This window comes from Haliotis rufescens, unplaced genomic scaffold, assembly GCF_023055435.1.
Source record: "Haliotis rufescens isolate VD_foot unplaced genomic scaffold, xgHalRufe1.0.p SCAF_15, whole genome shotgun sequence".
Lineage (NCBI taxonomy): Eukaryota > Metazoa > Mollusca > Gastropoda > Lepetellida > Haliotidae > Haliotis > Haliotis rufescens.
The window spans coordinates 24,959,361-24,986,295 of NW_025963835.1; the positions used below are offsets into that span (position 1 = coordinate 24,959,361).

The 26,935-nt window shown below is 41.3% G+C and overlaps 1 protein-coding gene across 3 annotated transcripts; it reads right to left on the minus strand.

Moving 5' to 3' along the window:
- On the minus strand, positions 1-26,935 carry LOC124151000. 3 transcript variants are annotated; one of them, XM_046523225.2, is made up of 5 exons: positions 26,830-26,935; positions 11,560-11,661; positions 7,789-7,875; positions 6,203-6,283; positions 1-2,013 (listed from the first exon to the last, which is right to left on the minus strand). In XM_046523225.2, exons 1-5 carry the CDS (start codon positions 26,899-26,901, stop codon positions 1,138-1,140), a joined length of 1,218 nt encoding a protein of 405 aa, XP_046379181.2. In that variant the 5' UTR covers positions 26,902-26,935; the 3' UTR covers positions 1-1,137. The 3 variants fall into 3 exon arrangements, with proteins under 3 accessions (XP_046379181.2, XP_048252314.1, XP_048252313.1); XM_048396357.1 differs by lacking the exon at positions 26,830-26,935 and adding an exon at positions 14,760-14,911; XM_048396356.1 differs by lacking the exon at positions 6,203-6,283.

A 26,935-nucleotide genomic window follows, 5' to 3' on the forward strand; every position in this document is an offset into this window, starting at 1 on the left:
TTTTGTGATTCGGATACTCGTATCCATTTTATTCACACCGAAAGAGTTCTACCTTCAGGACAACGTCAAGATGTAGTGATTTGGCAGTGAAACTCATGTTTTTTTAATAACACAGCCGTCACCAGACGATGCGTTCCGACCTTCAGTTTGCGCTACTGGCAACTATCTTCCCGAGGCAAGGGCGTAAACAGACAATAAGAGACCAGTTTCCACCCCTGCCGAACTAGGCTTGAATTCCGGAGTTACATTTTGGCTGGACTAACGAGTCTATGCACAGTCCAATCAAAATCGCGTAACGAAGTAGACATCCGGTTCGTAAACAACATGGATTTCAACGTGCAGATTTCGTTCGACTGCAGGATTTGCAAAGCATGTATACCGCCAACTGGGCGTCGACAGAAATTTTGCAAATTTGTTCATGCTTTGTATCAAGGTGCTCTAGTAATCTGGTGCGCTGCGCGAGGGAAGACTTGTTTTATTACACTATACATCTTGATAACGATCAGATCGTCTTGATCGCCGCCATTTTGTTTGAAGCAAATGCAAGTGACAAAAGAGATGGAATCTGATTACTCAGTAGGTGGGACATAAAAGGGACATAACTCGTATCAGCCACTGGGGGCTATTACGAGTTGGATCCGGAAACTTCACCTGAGTTTTGCAAGGTCGAAAACTGGACTTAAAAGGCAGTTAACGCCCTTGTCTCGGGGAGATGAGTAAAACAACAAACAAACGAAACTGATAATATGATCTGAATTCCATAGTTATTCATTATGCGTGATTGAGTGAGTATGGTTTTACGCCGCTTTTAGCAATATTCCAGCAATATCACGGCGGGGGACACTATTCATTAGGAACCTCATGACCGAATCTGACCGTTCATAAAAGTAAACGGTACTCTGATCGTTCGCAGAATCCATTAAGGGTACTTTAAATGTTCACAAAGTCCACCAGAGGTATTCAATGTACAGTAAACTACGGTTATAACGAACACGCTTATAACGAACTGACGGATATAACGAACTTACTTTTTGGTCCCGACTACTTCCTGTAGTCATGCTGTATATGTACTTATAACGAGCTACGGTTATAACGAACTAAAATTAGTAGTCCCTTTGAGTTCGGTATAACCGTAGTTTACTGTAATTCCCTGTAGCACTGGTATCCAAGGTAAAACCAACAATCACCTACAATATTCGACTTGAAAAGTTGTATATCAACCCCAGGATTGACACGTGACCGGAAGTTACTATTGTACATCGCATACAACACCTGCTGGTCGGTATTGCTAAGGCCCCTGTGCAGGAGCACTTCAGATGCATGCCGGTAGTCAAGGATGAAGAGCAACATTATTTGTAGCCTACCTATAAACATTCCGCCCCCTACATATAAACTGTTGTTTTTGAAAATAACTTCCGGTTCTGAAAAACGATCAGGGTGATGAAGTTTGTTGAAAGCAACAGTATTGGCGGAAAAGCTTTTTGGGACGACAAGTTTAAAGGGTTTGTTTCTTTTTAAATACCGGAAGTACCCTACGTCTAACCACGTGACGTAATCGGAAGTGACGTACTTATTCAAAATTGCGTTTTCCACCACTTCATATTTAGCGTGCATTGCGCACGAATAGTTTGGAACCACTGTGTTTGGATAAAACTTTGGGTAGTCTGGGTTTTGGTATATAGCAGAAATTCTGTCACGAAGTTTAAATGACCACATGGACGTTTGGTTAATTCTTATTATCCGTGTCAAGTTTCGTGGTAGATGAATCCTAAGCTTCTTGACGATATTTTCAAAGAACTCCGAGTCTGTATAGAAAACCAAAGGGTTATACAAGTGGGAAAAGGCCCCTGCCCACGCTGTGTAAGTTGAAGCGTTAAAATAGAGTCCCTTCGAAAGTCCTTTCTTGAAGCGCCCGATGTCAAAATATGCTGACACCACAGCGAGGTCAATGTCAGCATCCGGGTCATATCGGGTGAAGGTCTTCAGTGGTATGACACCGTCCACGCACAGCTTCTGTAAATGTTAAATATTTATTATGTGTCCAAAAATGAAACACTAAATTTATTTGAAAATAATAAATCAATATTTCACGCTAATAAAATTAAATGTTACTTCACTCAGAATTAGATGAGAAAAACAACAACAAAGTAAATAGAACATCAGCGAGCCTGACCACCCAATCGCGTGGGCGCTTTATGCGACAAGGATAGTGGCCTTTTACAGCAAGCATGGGTTGCTGAAGCCCTATTCTAACCCCGGATCTTCACCGGTCAGGTCGCATGGGGTGGGATGTGGTCAGTAGTGAAAAGGCTGATAGGGTCTTGTCGTGATGGTGTCGTGGTTGGGTTCGTATCTTCTACGGGGTTAAACTATTTTGATGACGTCAATCTACTGTTGTCATAGTCGATTCTGAGCATAAGGTGAGTGAGTGAGTGAGTGAGTTGGGTTTAACGCCGCTTTTAACAGTATTACAGTTATATCGCCGAGTGTCAGCTTAATGTGGGAGGAAAGTGCTGCAGGTCTCAGACGTTTACTACTTTGATGAAACCTACGAGCATGGGTGTGGTGCAGACACACCTTTTAACATAATCGGGGCGAACCTGGATTCGAACCCACAATCATAGGTTTCTGATGTGCCCAAGGGACGCAACTTTGCACAGCGCATCGCGGCTGTTTTGAGGGCCACAGAAATCGATCGTCCAAAATGATTACCTGAAGATGCAAACACTATTCTTCTGCTGCTGTTATTGTTACTGGTAGTATATCAAGAATTGTACGCGGGTGTCATTCCTAAGAGGCTGACACTTCCCCTTCACCCGTCCATGCGCAGACCCGGACGTGGCATCATATCTAAAAGGACGCTATGTGGACGCCATGACGCTTGTTCCGTTGGGACACTTCGATAATGAACACCAGGATTCCTAAAAGCTTACCGCTAGGACAGAGCATGGTTCATTGATCATGATCGCGATATAAATAGAAGCGACACAATCATAAGAAAGTCCCAATCATTGTCCGACTACATCCCGAGCATTGTCTTTGAATCAGTATCAAATTGTGATGATACCAAGTGTTCGTGAAAAGGTGAGCGTATCTTGCCCCATCGGTGGCACCCGTCACAAACACATGCAAAGGCAAGTCAATTTATCACCTAAAAAACTTATTCCCTACTACTGGTACCTATTAGCCTACTTTGAGACAGAGATATAAATGCCAACTTTTCTAAGGAGTAATAAAAATAAATACTGTTACTGCCAATCATTATTCAACGCCTTACGCGAGGAATGGTTCCATGGAGATTCGACACTCCCGCCGATGTTGGTCCCCTTTCTCCAGCAACCCATGCCTGTCGTAAGAGGCGACAAACGGGATTGAGTGGTCAGGCTCGCTGACTTGGTTGATGCATGTCATCGTATCCCAATTGCTCATGATATCTATAACTGGATTGTCTGGTCAAGACTCGATTATTTTAAGGCCGCCATTGTATGGCTGGATTATTGGTGTGCGGCGTTAAACAACAAACAAAACTACTACTACTACTACTACTACTACTACTATTACTACTACTACTACTACTACTACTACTACTACTACTACTACTTTTGTTCAGAGACAAGAACCGTACTCCCACCCCCACCATCCCTGACATCAACACCCACCACACCCAACCCCATCTTTAAACAAAATCAGGGATCCATAAAAATATATGCTGCAAAATTTCTTTGCGCCATGTCGATACTCTGGATCCAAGTTATCTAGTCACTGTATGTTCTGTGGCGTCAGATAATGTGTCCGTACCAACTGAGCAAAGTCCACATGGCCTTATTGTTAACACATCCGGTTGTTATCTCCCAAAACCCCTACATCCCATTTCCCCTACAACCCAGTTCCCCTACAATTAGTTAAAACAACACGCGGCATTTACCTGTCTGGCATTATGAACTCACCTAAAGGAGAGATTAAGGTCTGGAGTAGAGGTAGTAGAAATAAAAGGGGTAGAGCTTTTGGGGATTAGGGGACTTAAAGGAAAGTTAAAAAAATAAAAAATAATGTAAGTGTAATGAAAGATGCCTGTATGATGAGAAGACAATTTTTAGAAATTACAAAAATAACAATAGGAAGAAACAAATATTACACTGAGAAACTGAGATGAGACGATTTACAGTTGAGATGAAAAATGAACATTTTGTTATAATGTATTATGAATTTTGAAAAATGAACATTTTATTATAATGTATTATGAATTTTGAATAATATCGTAATCGTAATTAAATATTTATCTCAATCTATTCGAGTTTCTTGGGTTGTTCCATTGTATGAAATAGGTAACAGACTAGGGATTAGCAGTGCCATGGACCGTGAACTTTGTTGTCTTAAGCTGTAGGGGAAATGGGATGTAGGGGTTTTGGGAGGTTACCCATCCGGTGATAACTGTCCCGTCTTGGCCAGCTGCCAGCGAATCTGGACTATTGTCATTCAACTGGGCTCTGTTCAACAATGCGGTCGTAGCGCTCATACTATAGCACAGACAGTCACTAAAGTACTGTCGGAAATGCTAGAAAACTGCTTTTTGTCTGCTAAAAAAGGATATAACGCGAACGCTTTAACTATACGGCTACACCGCTGCCTCTTTTGACTCCTGGGGGCGGTTGGGTATCCTAGTGGTTAAAGCGTTCGCTCGTCACGCTGAAGACCCGGGTTCGATTACCGACATGAGTACAATATGTGAAGCCCATTTCTGGTGTCCCCGGCCGTGATCTTGCTGGAATATTGCTAAAGGTGGCGTCAAACCATACTCACTCACTCACTCACTTTTGACTTCTGTAAATTTCTAGGGCACTGTTCCTGCCAAAAACTGAAGCACATGTGGTGTCTTTTAAGACAATTTCCGTGTTCGAAAAATGCCCCTGTTCATCAACCCTAAAAATGGGTACCCGGTAGAATGAGATGGTAATGTGATTGTCAACCTTCTGGAGCCTGACAGCAACGTGACCGACATTATCGCTTACCACATATAGTACAGCCACTAGCAGCATGGCCGACATCGTCACTTACCACAGATATCACAGCCACTAGCAGCATGACCACTAGCAGCATGGCCGACATCTTCACTTACCACATATAGCACAGCCACTACCAACATGACCACTAGCAGCATGGTTGACATCGTCACTTACCACAGATAGCACAGCCACTAGCAACATGGCCGACATCGTCAATTACCACAGATATCACAGCAACTAGCAACATGGCCGACATCGTCACTTACCACAGATAGCACAGCCACTAGCAGCATGACCACTAGCAACATGGCCGACATCGTCACTTACAACAGATAGCACAGCCACTAGCAACATGGTCGACATCGTCACTTACCACATATACCACAGCCACTAGCCGCATGACCACTAGCAGCATGACCACTAGCAACATGGTTGACATCGTCACTTACCACAGATAGCAGAGCCACTAGCAACATGGTCGACATCGTCACTTACCAAAGAAAGCACAGCCACTAGCAACATGGTCGACATCGTCACTTACCACAGATAGCAAACCTACTAGCAGCATGACCACTAGCAGCATGACCACTAGCAACATGGCCGACATCGTCACTTACCAAAGATAGCAGAGCCACTAGCAACATGGTCGACATCGTCACTTACCACATATAGACACATACTAGCAGCATGACCACTAGCAGCATGACCACTAGCAACATGGCCGACATCGTCACTTACCACAGGTATCACAGCCACTAGCAACATGACCGACATCGTCACTTACCACAGATATCACAGCCACTAGGAGCATGGTCGACATCGTCACTTACCACAGATATCACAGCCACTAGCAGCATGGCCGACATCGTCACTTACCACAGATATCACAGCCACTAGCAGCATGGTCGACATCGTCATATAGTGGTATACACATTGGATTAGTGGTATACACACTGGATTAGTGGTATACACATTTGATTAGTGGTATGTGTTAGTATTATGTGTGTGGCGGTCAGGTAGCCTTGTGTTAAAGCGTTCTCTCGTCACGTCGAGGACCCAGGTTCGATTCCCCACATGGGTACAATGTCTGAAGCCCATTTCTGGTGTCCCCCGCCGTGATATTGCTGGAATATTGCTGAAAGCGGCGTAAAACCATACTCAATCAATCAATCCTCAGAACGAGCCCTGTTTTACTATACCTTCGGTTTTTTAGTCGGTGGCTTTTGGAGAAATTTCACGTTACGTTTCATCTTGGTTTGTGTTTCATCCACAGACCTGACCTGAATGAGAGACAATACACAGATTATGTAAGGGGACATATTAACAGGAAAAAGAGGTCGCTTGGTTTGTTTGTTTATTTGTTGTTTAACGCCGCACGCAGCAACAATATTCCAGCTGTACGACGGCGGTCTGTGAATAATCGAGTCTGGACCAGACAATCTAGTGACTGACATCATGAGCATCGATCCACACAATTGTGATACGATGACATGCATCAACAAAGTCAGCGAGCCTGACCACCCAATCGCGTTAGCGTTTTATGGGACAAGCATAGTGGCCTTTTACGGCAAGCATGGGTTGCTGAAGTTCTATTCTACCCCGGATCTTCACCGGTCAGGTCGCTTGGGGTGGGATGTGGTCAGTAGTGAAAAGGCTGATAGGGTCTTGTGATGGTGTCGTGGTTTGGCTCGTATCTTCTACGGGGTTAAACCATTTTGATGACGTCAAGCTATTGATGATTCTGAGCACAAGGTGGGTGAGTGAGTCAGTTGGGTTTAACGCCGCTTTTAACAGTATTACAGTTATATCGAGAAGTGTCAGTTTAATGTGGGAGGAAAGTGCTGCAGTCCTCAGACGTTTACCACTTTGGTGAACCCACGAGCACGGGTATGGTGCAGACACACCTATAGACATATTTGGGGCGAACCTGGATTCGAACCCACAATCATAGGTTTCTGATGTACCCAAGGGACGAAACTTTGCACAGCGCATCGCGGCCTCTTAGACGACTGGGCCACCCGAGCTAGAACATTATAATTCTGCACGTATAACAACGAAGCGTTGGGATGGTGATTTTCTCTTCGTAACCAAACACATTATATCCTCTTCATCTGTGGTATTGTCTCCCAAGTGACCTTTTGTGGTGGTGAATGTTTCTTGCTTCCCACACTGCCAAAGGCTGTTTTCAGGGCCACATAAATCGATCGTCCAAAATGATTACCTGAAGATGCAAACACTTTTCTTCTGCTGCTTTTATTGTTACTGGTAGTATATCAAGAATTGTACACTGGAGTCATTCCTAAGAGGCTGACACTTCCCCTTCACCTGTCCATGCACAGACCCGGACGTGGCATCATATGTAAAACGACGCCATGTGGACGTCATGACGCTTGTTGGGGCCGTTGGGACACTTCGAAATGAACACCAGGATTCCTCAAAGCTTACTGCTAGGACAGAGCATGGTTCATTGATCATGATCGCGATAAAAATAGAAGCGACACAATCATAAGAAAGTCCCAATCATTGTCCGACTATATCCCGAGCATGGTCTTTGAATCAGTATCAAACTGTGATGATACCAGGTGTTCGTGAAAAGGTGAGCGTATCTTGGTGGCACCCGTCACAAACACATGCAAAGGTAAGTCAATTTATCACCCCAAAAAACTTATTCCCTACTACTGGTACCTATTAGTCTACTTTGAGACAGAGATATAAATGTCAACTCTTTTAAAGAATAAAAATAATTATAAATACTGTTACTGCCAATCATTATTCAACGCCTTACGCGAGGAATGGTTCCATGGAGATTCGACGCTCCCGCCGATGTTGGTCCCCTTTCTCCATCGTGGGGGATTTCATCTTTTGTACTAAACTGAAATACAGAAGGGGTGGAGCTAAGTATCACATACAAAACAAACAGGTCACACACGAAAAAAGATCAGAGTTAGAATTGGTCTTTAGCAACTCATACGTGTCGTTGGCGGAAAACGGATCGGGTGGTCAGACTTGGTTGATGCATGTCATCGTATCCCTATTGAGTGGATCGATGCTCATGATGTCACTCACTGGATTGTCTGTTACAGATTCCATTATTTACAGACCACCGTAATATAGCAGGAATGTTGCTGAATGCGGCGTTAAACAGCAAACACTACTACTACTACTACTACTACTACTACTACTACTACAACTCGTGAAAATCTGCGTTAGAATAGGTCTTCAGCAACCCATGCCTGTCGTAAGAGGCGACAAACGGGATTGAGTGGTCAGGCTCGCTGACTTGGTTGATGCATGTCATCGTATCCCAATTGCTCATGATATCTATAACTGGATTGGCTGGTCAAGACTCGATAATTTTCAGGCCGCCGTTGTATAGCTGGAATATTGGAGTGCGGCGTTAAACAACAAACACAATTACTACTTCTACTACTACTACTACTACTACTACTACTACTACTACTTCAACTTTTGTTCTGAGACAAGAACCGTACCACCACCATCCCTAACATTACACCTAAGTTAATAATTCAACACCCACCACACCCAACCCCATCTTTAACCAAATCAGGGATCCATAAAAATATATATGAGTTGCTACGTTTTTATGGTTACAAATAAGGTGAAAATAAGGTCAAATGCGCCATAGATAAAGGACAGCCCGCCAGTCGGAACATTCCAACAACTGCACCAGCTATCACGCCGCATCGCTGACTCTGTGATAGTGAGTGAGTGAGTGAGTGAGTTGGGTTTTACGCCGCTTTTAACAGTATTCCAGCGTGTCAGCTTAATGTGGGAGAAAAAGCCCGAAGTGATGCAGGTCTCAGACGTTTACCACTTCGGTGAAACCCACGAGCACGGGTATGGTGCTGACAAACCTAGAAACATAATCGGGGCGAACCGGGATTCGAACCCACAATCATAGGTTTCTTGCGTGCCCAGACTCTGTGATAGAAGGATCTCCGGCAGATAAGATAACTGTGTAATAATCGCGCTTAATTTTGTTATATGTGCATATCTAGGTCATCAAAAAATAATATTTCAACAATGTAACTATTACTTTGAAAAGATTAATTATTTACAAATATTAATAAGTTTATCACTGTAGTTCTATCAGCAATATCATGTATACCGATATGATTGCGTCAACCTGATAGCCCATGTTCCTTGTTAACAATAACAAATGTTTCAGGAAGTCATTTGTTTTCATAATGTTTGTTTTTTCTACTCTTATATTACATAAACATTTCAACTACAATGTGCCATATTCTCATTCCTGATTCAGAAGGTATCACATGCAAATAACAATTTGTTTTATCTTCTATGTTGCACATGTACGCTTTAAGGCAGAAAAGGTACTTCCATCAATAGGTAGGTCTGCTGCAAAATTTCTTTGCGCCATGTCGATACTCTGGATCCAAGTTATCTAGTCACTGTATGTTCTGTGGCGTCAGATAATGTGTCCATACCAACTGAGCAAAGTCCACATGGCCTCATTGTTGACACATCCGGTGATAACTGTCCCGTCTTGGCCAGCTGCCAGCGAATCTGGACTATTGTCATTCAACTGGGCTCTGTTCAACAATGCGGTCGTAGCGCTCATACTATAGCACAGGCAGTCACTAAAGTACTGTCGGAAATGCTAGAAAACTGCTTTTTGTCTGCTAAAAAAAGGATATAACGCGAACGCTTTAACTATTAGGCTACCCCGCTGCCTCTTTTAACTCCTGTAAATTTCTAGGGCACTGTTCCTGCCAAAAACTGAAGCACATGTAGCACATGTGGTGTCTCTTAAGACAATTTCCGTGTTCGAAATATGCCCCTGTTCATCAACCCTAAAAATGGGTACCCGGTAGAATGAGATGGTAATGTGATTGTCGTCCTTCTGGAGCCTGACAAGGCGGGTTGGGTTGTATATGAAAATAGAGTGCACACTGATCCATTGGCCGGGCTAATAAAGTCGGAGCATGCTTCAGCAATATCAGTACACAGATAGCATGGCCACTAGAAGCATGAGCGACTTCATCACTTACCACAGATAGCACGACCACCAGCAACGTGATCGACATTACCGCTTACCACTGATTGCACCGTCACTAGCAGCATGGCCGACATCGTCACTTACCACAGATAGCACCGTCACTAGCAACATGGCCGACATCGTCACTTACCACAGATAGCACAGCCACTAGCAGCATGACCGACATCGTCACTTACCACAGATAGCACAGCCACTAGCAGCATGACCACTAGCAGCATGGCCGACATCGTCACTTACCAGATATTGCACAGCCACAAGCAACATGGCCGACATCGTCACTTACCACATATAGCACAGCCACTAGCAGCATGGCCAACATCGTCAATTACCACAGATATCACAGCCACTAGCAGTATGGCCGACATCGTCACTTACCACAGATATCACAGCCACTAGCAACATTACCACTAGCAGCATGGCCGACATCGTCACTTACCACATATAGCACAGCCACTAGCAACATGACCACTAGCAGCATGGCCGACATCGTCACTTACCACATATAGCACAGTCACCAGCAACATGACCACTAGCAGTATGGCCGACTAGTCACTTACCACATATATCTCAGCCACTAGCAACATGACCACTAGCAGTATGGTTGACATCGTCACTTACCACATATAGCACAGCCACTAGGAACATGGCAACTAGCAGTATGGCCGACATCGTCACTTACCACATATAGCATAGCCACTAGCAACATGACCACTAGCAGTATGGCCGACATCGTCACTTACCACATATAGCTCAGCCACTAGCAACATGACCACTAGCAGCATGGTTGACATCGTCACTTACCACATATAGCTCAGCCACTAGAAACATGACCACTAGCAGTATGGCCGACATCGTCACTTACCACATATAGCACAGTCACTAGCAACATGACCACTAGCAGTATGGCCGACATCGTCACTTACCACATATAGCTCAGCCACTAGCAACATGACCACTAGCAGTATGGCCGACATCGTCACTTACCACATATAGCTCAGCCACTAGCAACATGACCACTAGCAGTATGGCCGACATCGTCACTTACCACATATAGCACAGTCACTAGCAACATGACCACTAGCAGTATGGCCGACATCGTCACTTACCACATATATCTCAGCCACTAGCAACATGACCACTAGCAGCATGGTTGACATCGTCACTTACCACATATAGCACAGCCACTAGCAACATGGCAACTAGCAGTATGGCCGACATCGTAACTTACCACATATAGCACAGTCACCAGCAACATGACCACTAGCAGCATGGCCGACATCGTCACTTACCACATATAGCACAGCCACTAGCAACATGACCACTAGCAACATGGCCGACATCGTCACTAACCACAGATATCACAGCCACTAGCAGCATGACCACTAGCAACATGGCCGACATCGTCACTTACCACAGATATCACAGCCACTAGCAACATGGTCCACATCGTCACTTAACACAGTTATCACAGCCACTAGCAGCATGACCACTAGCAATATTACTGACATAATTACTTACCACAAATAGTATGGCCACCAGCAACATGACCGACACAAGGGATAGAAACATCCGAAATATTTTCGTCATGGACATGACCAGGGTCAAGCACGCACCATTCGTCTAGAGGGAGAAAGGGATCTTTTTTAGTTTTTGGCGATTCATTTCTGACACGTAAAAAAGAGACAATCGCTTATGATGTGGTCAGCATCCTGCTTTTAGTAGACATTTCTTATAATTGTTGAAAGGGAACTTTAATTTATTGTAATTAATTTTATTTTTTGACAGTTGCATTCTAGATCTTGGTGTAGCATTTAGAATTTAAATATGTAACTATTCAGAGGATAGTATGGATAACACAAGGCTTTATTATAATCGGACTAAACTATGAAGAAATTGGTCTTCAAAGTATGGATTAAACAAGGCTTTATTAAAATAGGACTAAACTATGAAGAAATTGTTCTTCAAAGTATGGATTAAACAGAGCTTTGTTATAATCGGACTAAACTATGAAGAAATTGGTCTTGAAAGTATGGATAAAACAAGCTCTATTATAATCGGACTAAACTATGAAGAAATTGGTCTTGAAAGTATGGATAAAACAGGGCTTTATTATAATCGGACTAAATTATGAAGAAATTGGTCTTGAAAGTATGGATAAAACAAGGCCTTATTATAATCGGACTAAATTATGAAGAAATTGGTCTTCAAAGTATGGATTAAACAAGGCTTTATTAAAATAGGACTTAACTTTGAAGAAATTGTTCTTCTAAGTATGGATTAAACAGAGCTTTGTTATAATCGGACTAAACTATGAAGAAAATTGGTCTTGAAAGTATGGATAAAACAGGGCTTTCTTATAATCGGACTAAATTATGAAGAAATTGGTCTTGAAAGTATGGATAAAACAAGGCCTTATTATAATCGGACTAAATTATGAAGAAATTGTTCTTCTAAGTATGGATTAAAAAGAGCTTTGTTATAATCGGACTAAACTATGAAGAAATTGGTCTTCAAAGCATGGATTAAACAAGGCTTTATTAAAATAGGACGAAACTATGAAGAAATTGTTCTTCAAAGTATGGATTAAACAGAGCTTTGTTATAATCGGACTAAACTATGAAGAAATTGGTCTTGAAAGTGTGGATTATTATTATAATCGGACTAAACTATGAAGAAATTGGTCTTGAACGTATGGATTAAACAAGGCCTTATAATAATCGGACTACATTATGGAGAAATTGGTCTTCAAAGTATGGATTAAACAAGGTGTTACTATAATCGGACTTAACTTTGAAGAAATTGGTCTTCAAAGTATGGATTAAACATGGCTTTATAGTGATTGGACTAAACTATGGAGAAACTGGTCTTCAAAGTATGGATTACACAAGGCTTTATTATAATCGGACTAAATTATGAAGAAACTTGTCTTCAAAGTATGGACTATTATTATAATCAGACTAAACTATGAAGAAATTGGTCTTGATAGTATGGATTAAACAAGGCCTTATAATAATCGGACTAAACTATGGAGAAATACGTCTTCAAAGTATGGTTAAACAAGGCGTTATTATGATTGAACTAAACTATGGAGAAATTGGTCTTGAAAGTATGGATTAAACAAGGCTTTATTATACTCGGACTTAACTATGAAGAAATATGTCTTCAAAGTATGGACTAAACTATGAAGAAATTGGTCTTCAAAGTATGGACTAAACAAGGCTTTATTATAATCGGACTACATTATGAAGAAATTGGTCTTCAAAGTATGGATTGAACAAGGCTTTATTATAATCGGACTAAACTATGAAGAAATTGGTCTTCAAAGTATGGATTAAACAAGGCTTTATTTTAATAGGACTAAACTATGAAGAAATTGTTTTTTTAAAGTATGGATTAAACAAGGCTTTATTATAATCTGAATAAACTATGAAGAAATTGGTCTTGATAGTATGGATTAAACAAGGCTTTATTATAATCGGACTAAATTATGAAGAAATTGGTCTACAAAATGTTGGTAAAACATGGCTTTATTATAATCTGAATAAACTATGAAGAAATTGGTCTTGAAAGTATGGATTAAACAGTCTTTATTATAATCGGACTAAATTGTCAAGAAATTGGTCTTCAAACTGTTGGTAAAACATGGCTTTATTATAATCGGACTAAACTATGAAGAAATTGGTCTTGAAAGTATGGATTAAACAGGGCTTTATAATAATCAGACTAAATAATGAAGAAATTGGTCTTCAAACTTTTGGTAAAACATGGCTTTATTATAATCGGACTAAACTATGAAGAAATTGGTCTTGAAAGTATGGATTAAACAGGGCTTTATAATAATCAGACTAAATTATGAAGAAATTGGTCTTCAAACTTTTGGTAAAACATGGCTTAATTATAATCGGACTAAACTATGAAGAAATTGGTCTTGAAAGTATGGATTAAACAGGGCTTTATTATCATCGGACTAAATTGTGAAGAAATTGGTCTTCAAACTGTTGGTAAAAAACATGGCTTTATTATAATCGGACTAAACTAGTATGAATAAATTGTTCTTGAAAGTATGGATTAAACACGGCTTTATAATAATCAGACTAAATTATGAAGAAATTGGTCTTCAAACTTTTGGTAAACCATGGCTTTATTATAATCGGACTAAACTATGAAGAAATTGGTGTTGAAAGTATTGATTAAACAGGGCATTATTATCATCGGACTAAATTGTGAAGAAATTGGTCTTCAAAGTATGGATTAAACATGGCTTTATCATAATCGGACTAAACTATGAAGAAATGGGTCTTCAGTGTATGGATAAAACATAGCTTTATTATGATTTGACTGAAGAAGTTGATTGACGATAGGGTTTGACTGAGGGCGCAATTCAAAAGTTCAGCATTTAGAGGCTACTTCATCATGCTTTGAGACATACCCCATACCCAACCATATCCCCTACCCTACCAACCCCGACAGAACCAGGCAGATATACATGTGTTGGGAATCCTCTGTCTAAGCATATTGGGAAAGTTAGTCAACAAATTGTACTATCATGTATACCGTTGATTCACAATGCATTCTGTTAGCAACAGCTGACCCAATAATCTAGTCGGTAACTTTATCTCTGACGCGGCTCATGTGGACAGGTATAACATGAACCAAGGATTAAAGGGCTCTACCTATTACATGTATATGCTGCCATGATTCAAAATTCACTCATTTACCTTTTGAAAACAGCTTCGACTTCACAGTGGTAGTCCTGCCTTAGATAAAGAATAACGCGTCAAGCTTTGTCTCGGGTGTGATGCCTATAGTGTCCCGGATGTACACCAGATAACTGGGTGTTATCTCTGGGGTCGTGTCACCAAGATACTAGACGAGTTTCGACTAAAGTAGAACCTTGTAGACCCTTCTTTAATACGGAGACCTTCGTTGGTTGTTCGATTTAACCCGGACAACACTCACCAATGGACACAACGGTTGTTAACGCTGAATTTATGTGGACATACTGTTAAAAGCGGCGTTAAACCCAACTCACTCACTCACTCACTTATTTTAGGGCATGTCCAGTATTATATTGACGTTCAACACGGGTATGGTGAGGACTCGGATCCTGGCACCAAAGTTTTGTAATTACCTTACATCAAATATATTCCTTTTCAATTTGAAATTCACTGGATTGTTGAACAAGTCGCGGCACTTATATAAATACCTCTCCAGTAATACTTACAATCACAAATGAAAACACAGTCATACCAGTGGAGACGAAAATCCCGTCCGGGATTCAACCCACACTGCCAGAGTCAGGCACGTAATGACCTAATCGCCAGCACACAGAGTCAGCGATCTAACCCACTCAGCCACCGAGGCTTCCACAGAAATGGAAGTCCGGCAACTGGTAGTCTAGATCACACACTTTGTGTACCCCTCTGACAAGTGTAAATTGGCACGGCTCCCATGGCCGAAAGCTATGAACACACAATGCTATTTAGAAAGTGGTCAAATGTAACAAATGTTATATTTTGGATGATTCTCGCACTTTCTACTGTCTTTCTTTTTTTTCTTCTTTTTGTTTGGGGGGGGGGGGGGGGGGGGGGGGAGGGGGGGAAGGTGTTAGGGGGCTGAGTCTTGTCCGGGATTCGAACCCACACTGCATATTGTTTTCTCATATTCTTTTATTATGACTAGTGCCTCTTGGAACCCCCTAAATACTTAGAACATCCGGGTATATATATTTTCTAATATTTGACTCTGATCTATCGTACATTTATCCAATATATCACTACAATAATCAAAAGTTAGAAAGATGGATGATTTGTACATAGTTTCTAGAGCTTTTTCAAGAAACGAAACTTTGACAACAATGTTTGTTTGTTTGTTGTGTAACGCCGCACTCAGCAATATTCCAGCTATATGACGGCGGCCTGTGTAAGTAATCGAATCCAGTAATTGATATCATGAGCATCGATCCACGCAATTAGGATCGATGACAAGCATCAACCGAGTTAGCGAGCCTGACCACCGATCCCGTTAGTCGCCTCTTACGACAAGCATAGTATAATGATGCTCTATCTGAATAGTTTGAGACAAATTCTGCATGTTTCAGTCGGTTAACGGTCCACATTGTTTGTTTATTGCATACAGCTGCTTGTCATGTGTAACTATGGCATAGAGTAAAAGTATTGCAATTCCTTGATAATTTTGCAATCCAAAAATCTCCCGAGCAATGACTTGGTAAATTTTAGTATTTGTGACTACCAACTGGTTTTAAAACGGTAACTAATCTGCGCTTATAAACAGTATGTTATGAAATTAACAAATTGTTGACATCATGAAGTAATAATTTTGTCTCAAACGACGCTGCTCATTCAGTTCCAGTTGTTTACAGTCAGTGTTCCAAATCACGGCATTGAAAACACACGAACTGGTGATTTATGAAATTATTGGCGATTCTCATAAATACACTCAACCGCAAAAGAAACGCAAAGTCTATAAGGTATTTGTTTGAATATATGTATTTTCAAATACTTGTGAACACAATATTTAACAGCCGAGAATGTCAAGAGTTTACACAGATCATAAACACAGTGTTAAGAATGGTTGTTGGCGTTTGCAATTTAGGGCAACGCCAAACACCCCAACATTTGTAGGATTAAAGTCAGTATCTTGTATGCCCACCCCGAGCGTTAATAATGGCGGCACATCTTCTGTGCATCGAGTGCACCAGGCGGTTGATGAAGGCCGTTGGGATCTGGGCCCATATGCGTAGAAAGACTCACTCAATCCTGCTGCGGTTGTCGGCCTTGGTTGGAGGTCACTGAGACGTCTTTGGATCTCGTCCCACAACTGTTCTTTTGGATTCAAATCCGGACTGGGGGCAGGCCAAGGCATGGTGATGATGTTGTGCTGCTGAAGGTTGTCTCTAGTAGCTAGCTGTATGGGGGACGAGCGTTGTATTGGACTATGCGGCGTTGGTGACGGGCGAAAAAGGGAAAGACGTAAGATCTGAGGACTTGGCCAATGTAGCGCTGCGCTGTGACGCCATTACCCCTGCCTGGACCAATATTTAGCAAGACCACAGGTCCAGTTCAATGGTTCAGTCCAATGGCACCCCACACAAGACGCATGGATCTCCCTATGGGTTTCTTTCAAGCACATAAGTGTCTGCAAATCGTTGACCAAGTCTGCGCCAGATCCTGACGCTATCGTCCGCCCTCGACACACAAATAACGACTTTCATCAGAAACGTTGACGTGCCTCCATTGCTGATGACGCCAACGATGATGCTGTGTTGCCCATCCGAGTCGTATCTGACGATGTCGGTCTGTCAGGATGTGCACTCGAGCAGGTCGCCGACAAAAGATGTTGAGGGCGACTTGGCGACGTCGCACTGTATCGGCACTGACAGGTAGCTGGTGGTTGCCGATCGTCCCCCGAGCTGTTTCAGTGGCGCAGAGGAAACGGTTCTGCAGGTGATGGCGACGCATATTACGATCTTGTCGTGGCGTTGTGGCTCGGGGCCGACCACTACGTGAACTGTCGTCGGTGCTGATGGTAGAGTCGTTGCTTCAAACTATATATTGTTGTTACGTGCACATTAAAATGATTTGCGACAACCTGCGCACTCTGACCGGCATTCAGTCAACCGGCAACAGCCTGTTGTCTCTCTTTGGCAGTTATCTCGCAATCGCTACTGTATCGAACTCATCGAGGCTAGCTTTTATCCCCACAGCTATCTCATCCTGCACGTGCATCTTGATTTGCACGAGGAATGTTCACAACCGCTCCCACAGATTTTTGTGAGGTTGCGTTTACGCTCATGTTTTTTTGTCGGATCTGAAACACCAGCTGCGTTCTGAAGCAATGATATGATGAAGGAAAACGTTCACTGCCACTCAGTTCCAAAACAGAATGTATCCCAGCTAATATAATTTGTGTCACAAATATTTATAGAAATAGCGTTTCTATTGCGGTTAAGTATATATATATATATATATATATATATATATATATATATATATACGCTTTTATTCTTCTTGGACATATATTAATTTATCATACTCCAAAAGATGATGGTGGTGGTTGGGGGGTCAATTGTTGGCACCTACTTTCGAAACGTTGGTTTTGGGGATATCTTGAAAGTGCTTTGGAGACAAAGTGAGGGAACAGGTAGGACCTAAAGTCGCCGAATACTTTAGAACAAATTGGCGACGTTTCCACGACGATTGTTTTATGCCGTTGCCCTTTGAAGGCAAGTTAACTCTGTTTTGTAACATCCTTAATCATTTTTCAAACATCTGGATTTTACCAGGAACTCCAGCTTCCCTGAAATTCCACTTTTGGACACTGTGGTATGTGGACATGATGTAGATACAGACATGTACAACTAGAGATAAAAAGCAAAATCAGAGCCTCCACTGACCCAAAAAGGCAAACAATGGGACGCAAGTTAGATCGGCAGATGGCCAAAATCCACAAAAAGCCATACTCATGCTCTAATGAAACAGCCATCTCAAGCACCATCACAAGGTGTGTCCATCTTGCAATCAACCTGAATCCAGTGCTCACTTGTTACTGGAATGTCAAGCTCATGCCCCAGCACCACCTCAGTTAAAACAAGAATTGCAGTTAGATCCGCTATCTATTGTAGATGTCATCAAGCCAAGAGATGCAATAGCGAAGGCCAAGCCAACTCTGAGACATGGTCAGGTACTCGATCGTTTGTAAACAGAGCAGCCAAAGCAATTCCATCAATTTCTGAAAATTAAAAACACGATATCAATATGAAAATAGAAATCTTATCAAGACAAAAACAGAAATTCTATCAAAACTACAATACTCCCAATATATATGTGTACCCTACTCACACACATGAGTCTCAAAGATGGACAGGTCAGCCGAAATTGCTAAGACAGAAGGCGACCTCTTAAACACTTAAAACAAAAAAAACAACTTAAATATTACATGTATAGTTACATAAAGATATATAAGCATATGATGGCAATTACTGGCTTGCTGGTGTCATTCAAGCAACACGCACATCCAACGTCACCAGTCACACACGCCTCCATTACAGAGTATAATTTATGGAAATTTATTTGAAATACTAGGGGGAACGATTTGAGCCCTGGGAGTGATTTGGGCCCACGATGGTGGAGTGCTCTGATACTAGGCTCAAAACCTCAAAACACACACACACACACACACACACACACACACACACACACACACACACGTCGCAATATAAGTGCAATAATCTTAAACGCGACCTTAAACCCTATATCACTTCACCTCATCATAATGAGGGACCACTAATTTTAGTTCGTTTTAACCGAAGTTCGTTATAAGCATATATACAGTATAAACAGCAAATGGCCGGGACCAAGAAAAATTCGTTATATCCGTCAGTTCGTCATAAGCGTGTTCGTTACAAACGTAGTAATGTATAAAGTGTGCAAACATATATGCTGTTAAAACACCCTGCCCTTTTTCACTCGCTTAAGTCATGCTTGATCATGTCAGAATTCCAATATTTGCAATGGTCATACTAATATTTCAAAGTATTCCGCAAGTTTTAAAGTTGATATTCCCAGTGCACAAAGACAGGCCCTTGTCCCAATAAACTCCAAACCAACCAATCGCATCACAAAATGACATCTTCTAGGAGTAAACATTCAAGTAAATCAAAACAGAATTTTATTTTGCTATGGGGAAAAAATAATACTTTTGGATCCAGAAAAGACGACTGAAGCATTGAATAAATATTATTTTTGAAATAGTATTGTATTCACTTATTAAATATTATTTTACATCTTCGTCGTTGCTGTAAAAATGTTTTTGTATTTACATGTTTACTTTATTGTCATTGTTATTAGTAACATCTTTTCATATTTATATGTTTTGCATCATTTCCTAATAACATTTCATGTCAGGTAATGCAAAAAATGAAGACGGGGAGGAAAAGTACCAGCATGTGCGTCAACCCGTGAAGATGCGGGTTGGAATATGTCTTCAGCAATTAATGCTTGTCGTAAGAGGCGACTAAAGGGATCAGGTGGTCAGGCTCGCTGACTTGGTTGATGCATGTCATCGTATCCCAATTGCGTAGATACAGATGCTCAGATGCCAAGATGCCAATCACTGGATTGTCTGGCCCAGAATAGATTATTCCACCGCCATGTAGCTTGAATATTGCGAGTGCTGCGTTAAACAAACAAATAAATAAACAAACAAAGTATGTGCGTCAGATTCATGTGGGACTCCCTGGTCGCAGGTCGGTACCCACGTATGTACGTTTAGACGTAAACAAGTGTCAGACACACCTAACATTAATTTACGACGTTGTTTACATAAGAATTAGTTTAATTTTTTTAATCACATGTCGACTTTATGTGTCACAATATATTCTTGCACATCTTTGCGGTGGATGTTTAAAGTAGAGGTCCGCCATTCTCCATCTGTGCAGCTGACTGACTGAACCTGGTAATTGAATACTTACTGCATGAGAATTTTCTTGTGAATGTAGTATATACAGTCCTCCCTTGTTACAATGCTACCTTTCGTCCAGCGGAAAACATGGCCAGGATAGCATTATAACCAGGGTGTCATTATAACCAGGATAGCACTATAACCAGGGTGGCATTATAACCAGGGTGGCATTATGACCAGGGTGGCATTATAAGCAGGGTGGCATTATAACCAGGATAGCATTATAACCAGGGTGACATTATAACCAGGATGGCATTATAACCAGGGTGGCATTATAACAAGGGTGGCATTATAACCAGGATGGCATTATAACCATGGTGGCATTATAACCAGGATGCCATTAAAACCAGGGTGGCATTTTAACCAGGATGGCATAATAACCAGGGTGGCATTACAACCAGGGTGGCATTATGACCAGGGTGGCATTATAACCAGGGTGGCATTATAACCAGGATGGCATTATAAACAGGGTGGCACTATAATAAGGGTGGCACTATGATCAGGATGGCATTGTAACTAGGATGGCATAATAACCAGGGTGGCATTATAACCAGGATGGCATTATAAACAGGTTGGCACTATGATAAGGGTGGCACTATGATCAGGATGGCATTATGACTAGGATGGCATTATAACCAGGGTGGCATTATACCCAGGGTGGCATTATAACCAGGATGGAATTATAAACAGGGTGGCACTTTAACCAGGGTGGCATTATTACCAGGATGGCATTATAACTAGGATGGCATTATAACCAGGGTGGCATTATAACCAGGGTGGCATTATACCCAGGGTGGCATTATAACCAGGATGGCATTATAACCAGGATAGCATTATAACCAAGATGGCATAATAACCAGGATGGCATTATAACCAGGGTGGCATTATACCCAGGATGGAATTATAACCAGGATGGCATTATAACCAGGATGGCATTAAAACCAAGGTGGCATCATAACCAGGATGGCATTATAACCAGGGTGGCATTATAACCAGGATGCCATTATAACCAGGGTGGCATTATAACCGGGGTGGCATTATAAACAGGATGGCATTATAACCAGGGTGGCATTATACACAGGATGGAAATATAACCAGGGTGGCATTATAACCAGGATGGCATTATAACCAGGGTGGCATTATAACCAGGATGGCATTATAACCAGGATGGCATTATAACCAGGGTGGCATTATAACAAGGATGGCATTATAACCAGGGTGGCATTATAACCAGGATGGCATTTAACCAGGGTGGCATTATAACATGGAAGGCATTATAACCAGGGTGGCATTATAACCAGGGTGACATTATAACCAGGATGGCATTATAACCAGGGTGGCATTATAACCAGGATGGCATTATAACCAGGGTGGCATTATAACCAGGATGCCATTAAAACCATGGTGGCATTTTAACCAGGATGGCATAATAACCAGGGTGGCATTATATCCAGGGTGGCATTATGACCAGGGTGGCATTATAACCAGGATGGCATTATAACCAGGATAGCATTATAACCAGGATGGCGTTATAACCAGGGTGGCATTATAACCAGGGTGGCATTATAACCAGGATGGCATTATAAACAGGGTGGCACTATAATAAGGGTGGCACTATGATCAGGATGGCATTGTAACTAGGATGGCATAATAACCAGGGTGGCATTATAACCAGGATGGCATTTTAACAGGTTTGCACTATGATAAGGGTGGCACTATGATCAGGATGGCATTATGACTAGGATGGCATTATAACCAGGGTGGCATTATACCCAGGGTGGCATTATAACCAGGATGGCATTATAAACAGGGTGGCACTTTAACCAGGGTGGCATTATTACCAGGATGGCATTATAACTAGGATGGCATTATAACCAGGGTGGCATTATAACCAGGGTGGCATTATACCCAGGGTGGCATTATAACCAGGATGGCATTATAACCAGGATAGCATTATAACCAGGGTGGCATTATAACCAGGATGGAATTATAACCAGGATAGCATTATAACCAAGATGGCATAATAACCAGGGTGGCATTATAACTAGGATGGCATTATAACCAGGGTGGCATTATAACCAGGGTGGCATTATAACCAGGGTGGCATTATACCCAGGGTGGCATTATAACCAGGATGGCATTATAACCAGGATAGCATTATAACCAAGATGGCATAATAACCAGGATGGCATTATAACCAGGGTGGCATTATACCCAGGATGGAATTATAACCAGGATGGCATTATAACCAGGATGGCATTAAAACCAAGGTGGCATCATAACCAGGATGGCATTATAACCGGGGTGGCATTATAACCAGGATGCCATTATAACCAGGGTGGCATTATAACATGGATGGCATTATAACCAGGGTGGCATTATAAACAGGAAGGCATTATAACCAGGGTGGCATTATACACAGGATGGAAATATAACCAGGGTGGCATTATAACCAGGATGGCATTATAACCAGGGTGGCATTATAACCAGGATGGCATTATACCCAGGGTGGCATTAAAACAAGGATGGCATTATAACCAGGGTGGCATTATAACCAGGATGGCATTATAACCAGGGTGGCATTATAACATGGATGGCATTATAAACAGGATGGCATTATAACCAGGGTGGCATTATACCCAGGATGGAAATATAACCAGGGTGGCATTATAACCAGGATGGCATTTTAACCAGGATTGCATTATAACCAGGGTGGCATTATAACCAGGATGGAATTATAACCAGGACCCGGTTGTATCAGAGCCTCATCAACTAATGGCTACATTAAACCCTAATGATACATTACATGCTTAATGCACCATTCGTTAATGGCATCATTAACATCGGTTGTATCAAACGTTTATTAGCATATCATTATCCAATAAAAGGGCATTCACACGGTATGAAAGTCACGTGACATTTACACGTCAATTTGTAAACAAAAATGGCGACTCCGATTCACGTCGGTAACTTCTGTTTTTCGGTATCCTAAGTGTCACCACTCAATAAAGGACCTATGAAAAGTAGGTACGTAGAATACCACTGTACCAAATTATATATTTTGACATTTGCATCGGTCTAATTCTCCTGGTTAAACTGTTCATGGTGTTATTTGAAACGACAGGCTATGTGACTGTTCACTGTACTGTAGACCAAGATGAGATGAGGTCCATAATACTTTTCTAAAACTTAAAATACATCATACACACGTCACAGTTTTAGATTCTGTGGGAAAGTATCTATAATATGATGACATTAACAACTATTTTAGCCAAAGCATATGTATCACTAACGACATCTGTAAATAGTGTACAACGAAAAAAATGCCATTTTCGCATTTTACCATTTCACTGTTCTAAATGTGATTATTTATTCAAATAACGTATAGCTACATGAGAAGTTCCATTACAAAACCATGGGGGGGGGGGGGGGGGTCTGCCCTTTGTCAAAACACCAATGATCATTCCGAAAAGACTCTAATAACCCTATATTCGTTTTCGAAATATAAAAACTCTGGACCGAACCTCCATGTTGGATAGCGTTGCAAAATCACGGTTCTTTTCGCGTCAGGCGAGATGCCTGTCACATCACATGTATTTCACACTCAGGTACCATACATACATCCCTGAATTCATCATACCATTAAGAATCAATTGACATTTTGTCTAAGTCACTAATACAAACGGTCCAAATGAAATCAACCGCAATATTCAAGTGTGAAACCAAACCCTGGGATCTGAAACCTACCAGTGGGCCTTCTCATTCAAAAATGTAAACAAAGCAAACTTCTAGTTTTACTTAACATTTTACTATTCCGAGAAATTCGGTCGTCAAGTTGTTGCATACATTAGCTCAGTTTATTACGAATATGCATGGGTCGATAATCGTTGCAAGAATTGAGGAATTAATAATTAGAGTCCAGATACTTATTTGGAAAAAGTCAACATAAATCGTTCAACGTGCCGCCATGATTGACGCAAAATCACGCACACTGACGACGGTATTGGTCTGCCTTATTGATTTCAGATTGATTCTGATTACTTAACTTACATGACTCATTTGTGTATGTATATGATCCCAGCATCACGGTAAAACCTACTCCAAACATTCCGCGTACTGCTATAAGTGAACTCGCTACGTTATGACGGGAGGTTACCCGTAGTGATTTCATATTAGTATACGTCAGCATCAACATCGTTGTACATATTTGTTATTTTCTTTGAGGTGCGGGTGAACTAGTACACAACGCATTCAGTTCATGAAGTAGTTTACTGTTTCAATCTTGAATTATAATTTGAATATCTCTTCAATATCGTTTCACCTAGCAAAATAATGCACTGCTGCAAAATGGATACATGTATGCAGTACTGTTACTAATATAATCTAAAATGCCATAGAATTTATGAAACTCATAATAATCAGCTGTTTGTTTGGTCATAGACATTCATCGTGTTATCCTTCCCATAAGATGCTTTGTAAATGTAACACACTGCAGCATATACATATTTCCTTTGGAGAATTGTGAAATATTCATTGTGGCAAATTTATATAGATAGGTTAAATAAAACAGGCACTTCATTTCTTAAGTTAATTAATTAATTAAGGAAATTCGCCACGTTATATTTTTATTAATGTATAACTCATGTGTGGACAACTACTTGTCTTACATTTGGATTTTAACGTTTAATTGGCGGAACATTGACAGCTAAAGATTGCATCAGGTGCGCGTTTCAAAATAGGGGCCGATCATTTGAGATTCATGGGTGGAGGTGGGTCATGGTTTGTTGAGGTTTGGGTGTGCGTTGCTGGGGGGTGGAGGGGTTGTGGAGCTGTTGTAGTGATAAGCCCAACATTCTGTTCTTTTAATCGAAATTTTCCATACTATAACCGAATATAATTGGTAACATACTGTACCTTTTTGTGTTACCGATTTCAACGTTTCGTATAAATTGGGAAATAAGCTAAAAGTATCTGAATTCAACTGGCCAAAGGGCACTTTCTGGATTTTTATAGTTCATTCTTCTATATTATAACAAAATCTGAAATATGTCTTCAGGACATTTTGGATGACAATCATTCAATGTCCCAGAAAAGGAACCGATGTGGTTATTAAAATCGATAGCTGTGTGGGAACTTTGTAGATACAAATAAACAGAAAGATACTAGAATATATTGTCCTGAGCCAAAGCAGATGCTCACCACGGACATGACGGATACTAAGTTTTGCAATGACTAGGAATTGCGTGTGTTTTTTGTCTTTGTACATGTGGACATCGCCCTCGTGTTTTGACGTCATGTAACGGAAAATTTGTTTTCGACATATAAAACAAGTACGTTTTCGTATCGAATGTGTCACGTTATACATTTAATTTTCCATCATGGGGTTAAAAATTCAATAATTAAAGGCCGTTAAATTGCAAAGTCAGAGGTTGGTCCAGTAACGCGCGACAGCAATTCTCGCACAGCGTTGATTTTTTCAAAGGCAATACGTCTGAACATTAACTCGGCAACCAAGATTCCAGCGATAATGTAGTGAATCACAAGCTTTTTGTCAGAGATCTCGCGAGACCCGAGTAGTATGCAACTCGCCGCCGTGTGAATGCCGAGTTGTATACAACTTCAGTTTCCCCTAAATATTTCCCACAATTCCTTGACGTAAACACACGTACGCGTTACTTTCGGTCGTCTGTCAAAATGGCATCGTATCCACCTAAACCTAGGAATAGAAACAAGAATTTCGACAGCTCCGAAATTCAGCTATTAGCCGAGTTGGTGGAGAAACACATCTCCATACTTAACAGTAAGTTGTGTAGCACCGTTACCCACGAAAGAAAGAAGTCTATTTGGGCAGAGATAACTTCCAAAGTTAACGCTCTCGGTGTTTGTCAGCGAACAACAAAAGAAATAAAAACAAAATGGACGAACATGCACCAGACGGCCAAAAGGGAATTCAGCAACAGACAGCTGGACATGAGGAAGACAGGGGGAGGGCCCTGCATTGCCCCACTTTCCACGACGAGTGAAAAGATAGTCGACATTTACAAGGAATGTCCCAGTTTCACTGGACTCACGGGCATCGAATCGGAGGATCTAGAGATGCAAATGGGTATGTCGCCTGCGTTCAATAAAATATCGATACGCAAATTGTTGTAAGTTTTAAAAAGTACTTTACATGAGACAACGAACAAGTAGCCTAATCAAATCAGCTGCTCATACACGTTGAACAAGGCTATGGGGAATTGGATGTTGCACATGATTTGATGATCATATATCAAGAGGAAATGTAAAAAGAAACATTTAACCAACCTTTTTCACAAATCTTTCAGTACAATTGCCGGTTGTGATAAAATACACAGTGCACAGTTTCATATTTTTCATCAGTTCTCCGACCGGCAGCCATTGTGAAACGAGA

Coding starts and splice junctions, on each gene's coding strand:
- LOC124151000 (XM_046523225.2), bottom strand. CDS start 26,901: ATGAAAAATATGAAACTGTGCACTGTGTATTTTATCACAACCGGCAAT. Junction 11,662..26,829: donor CTGAAAGATTTGTGAAAAAG/GTTGGTTAAATG, acceptor TTCTCCCTCTAG/ACGAATGGTGCGTGCTTGAC. Junction 6,284..7,788: donor TCCATGGAACCATTCCTCGC/GTAAGGCGTTGA, acceptor TCTCTCATTCAG/GTCAGGTCTGTGGATGAAAC.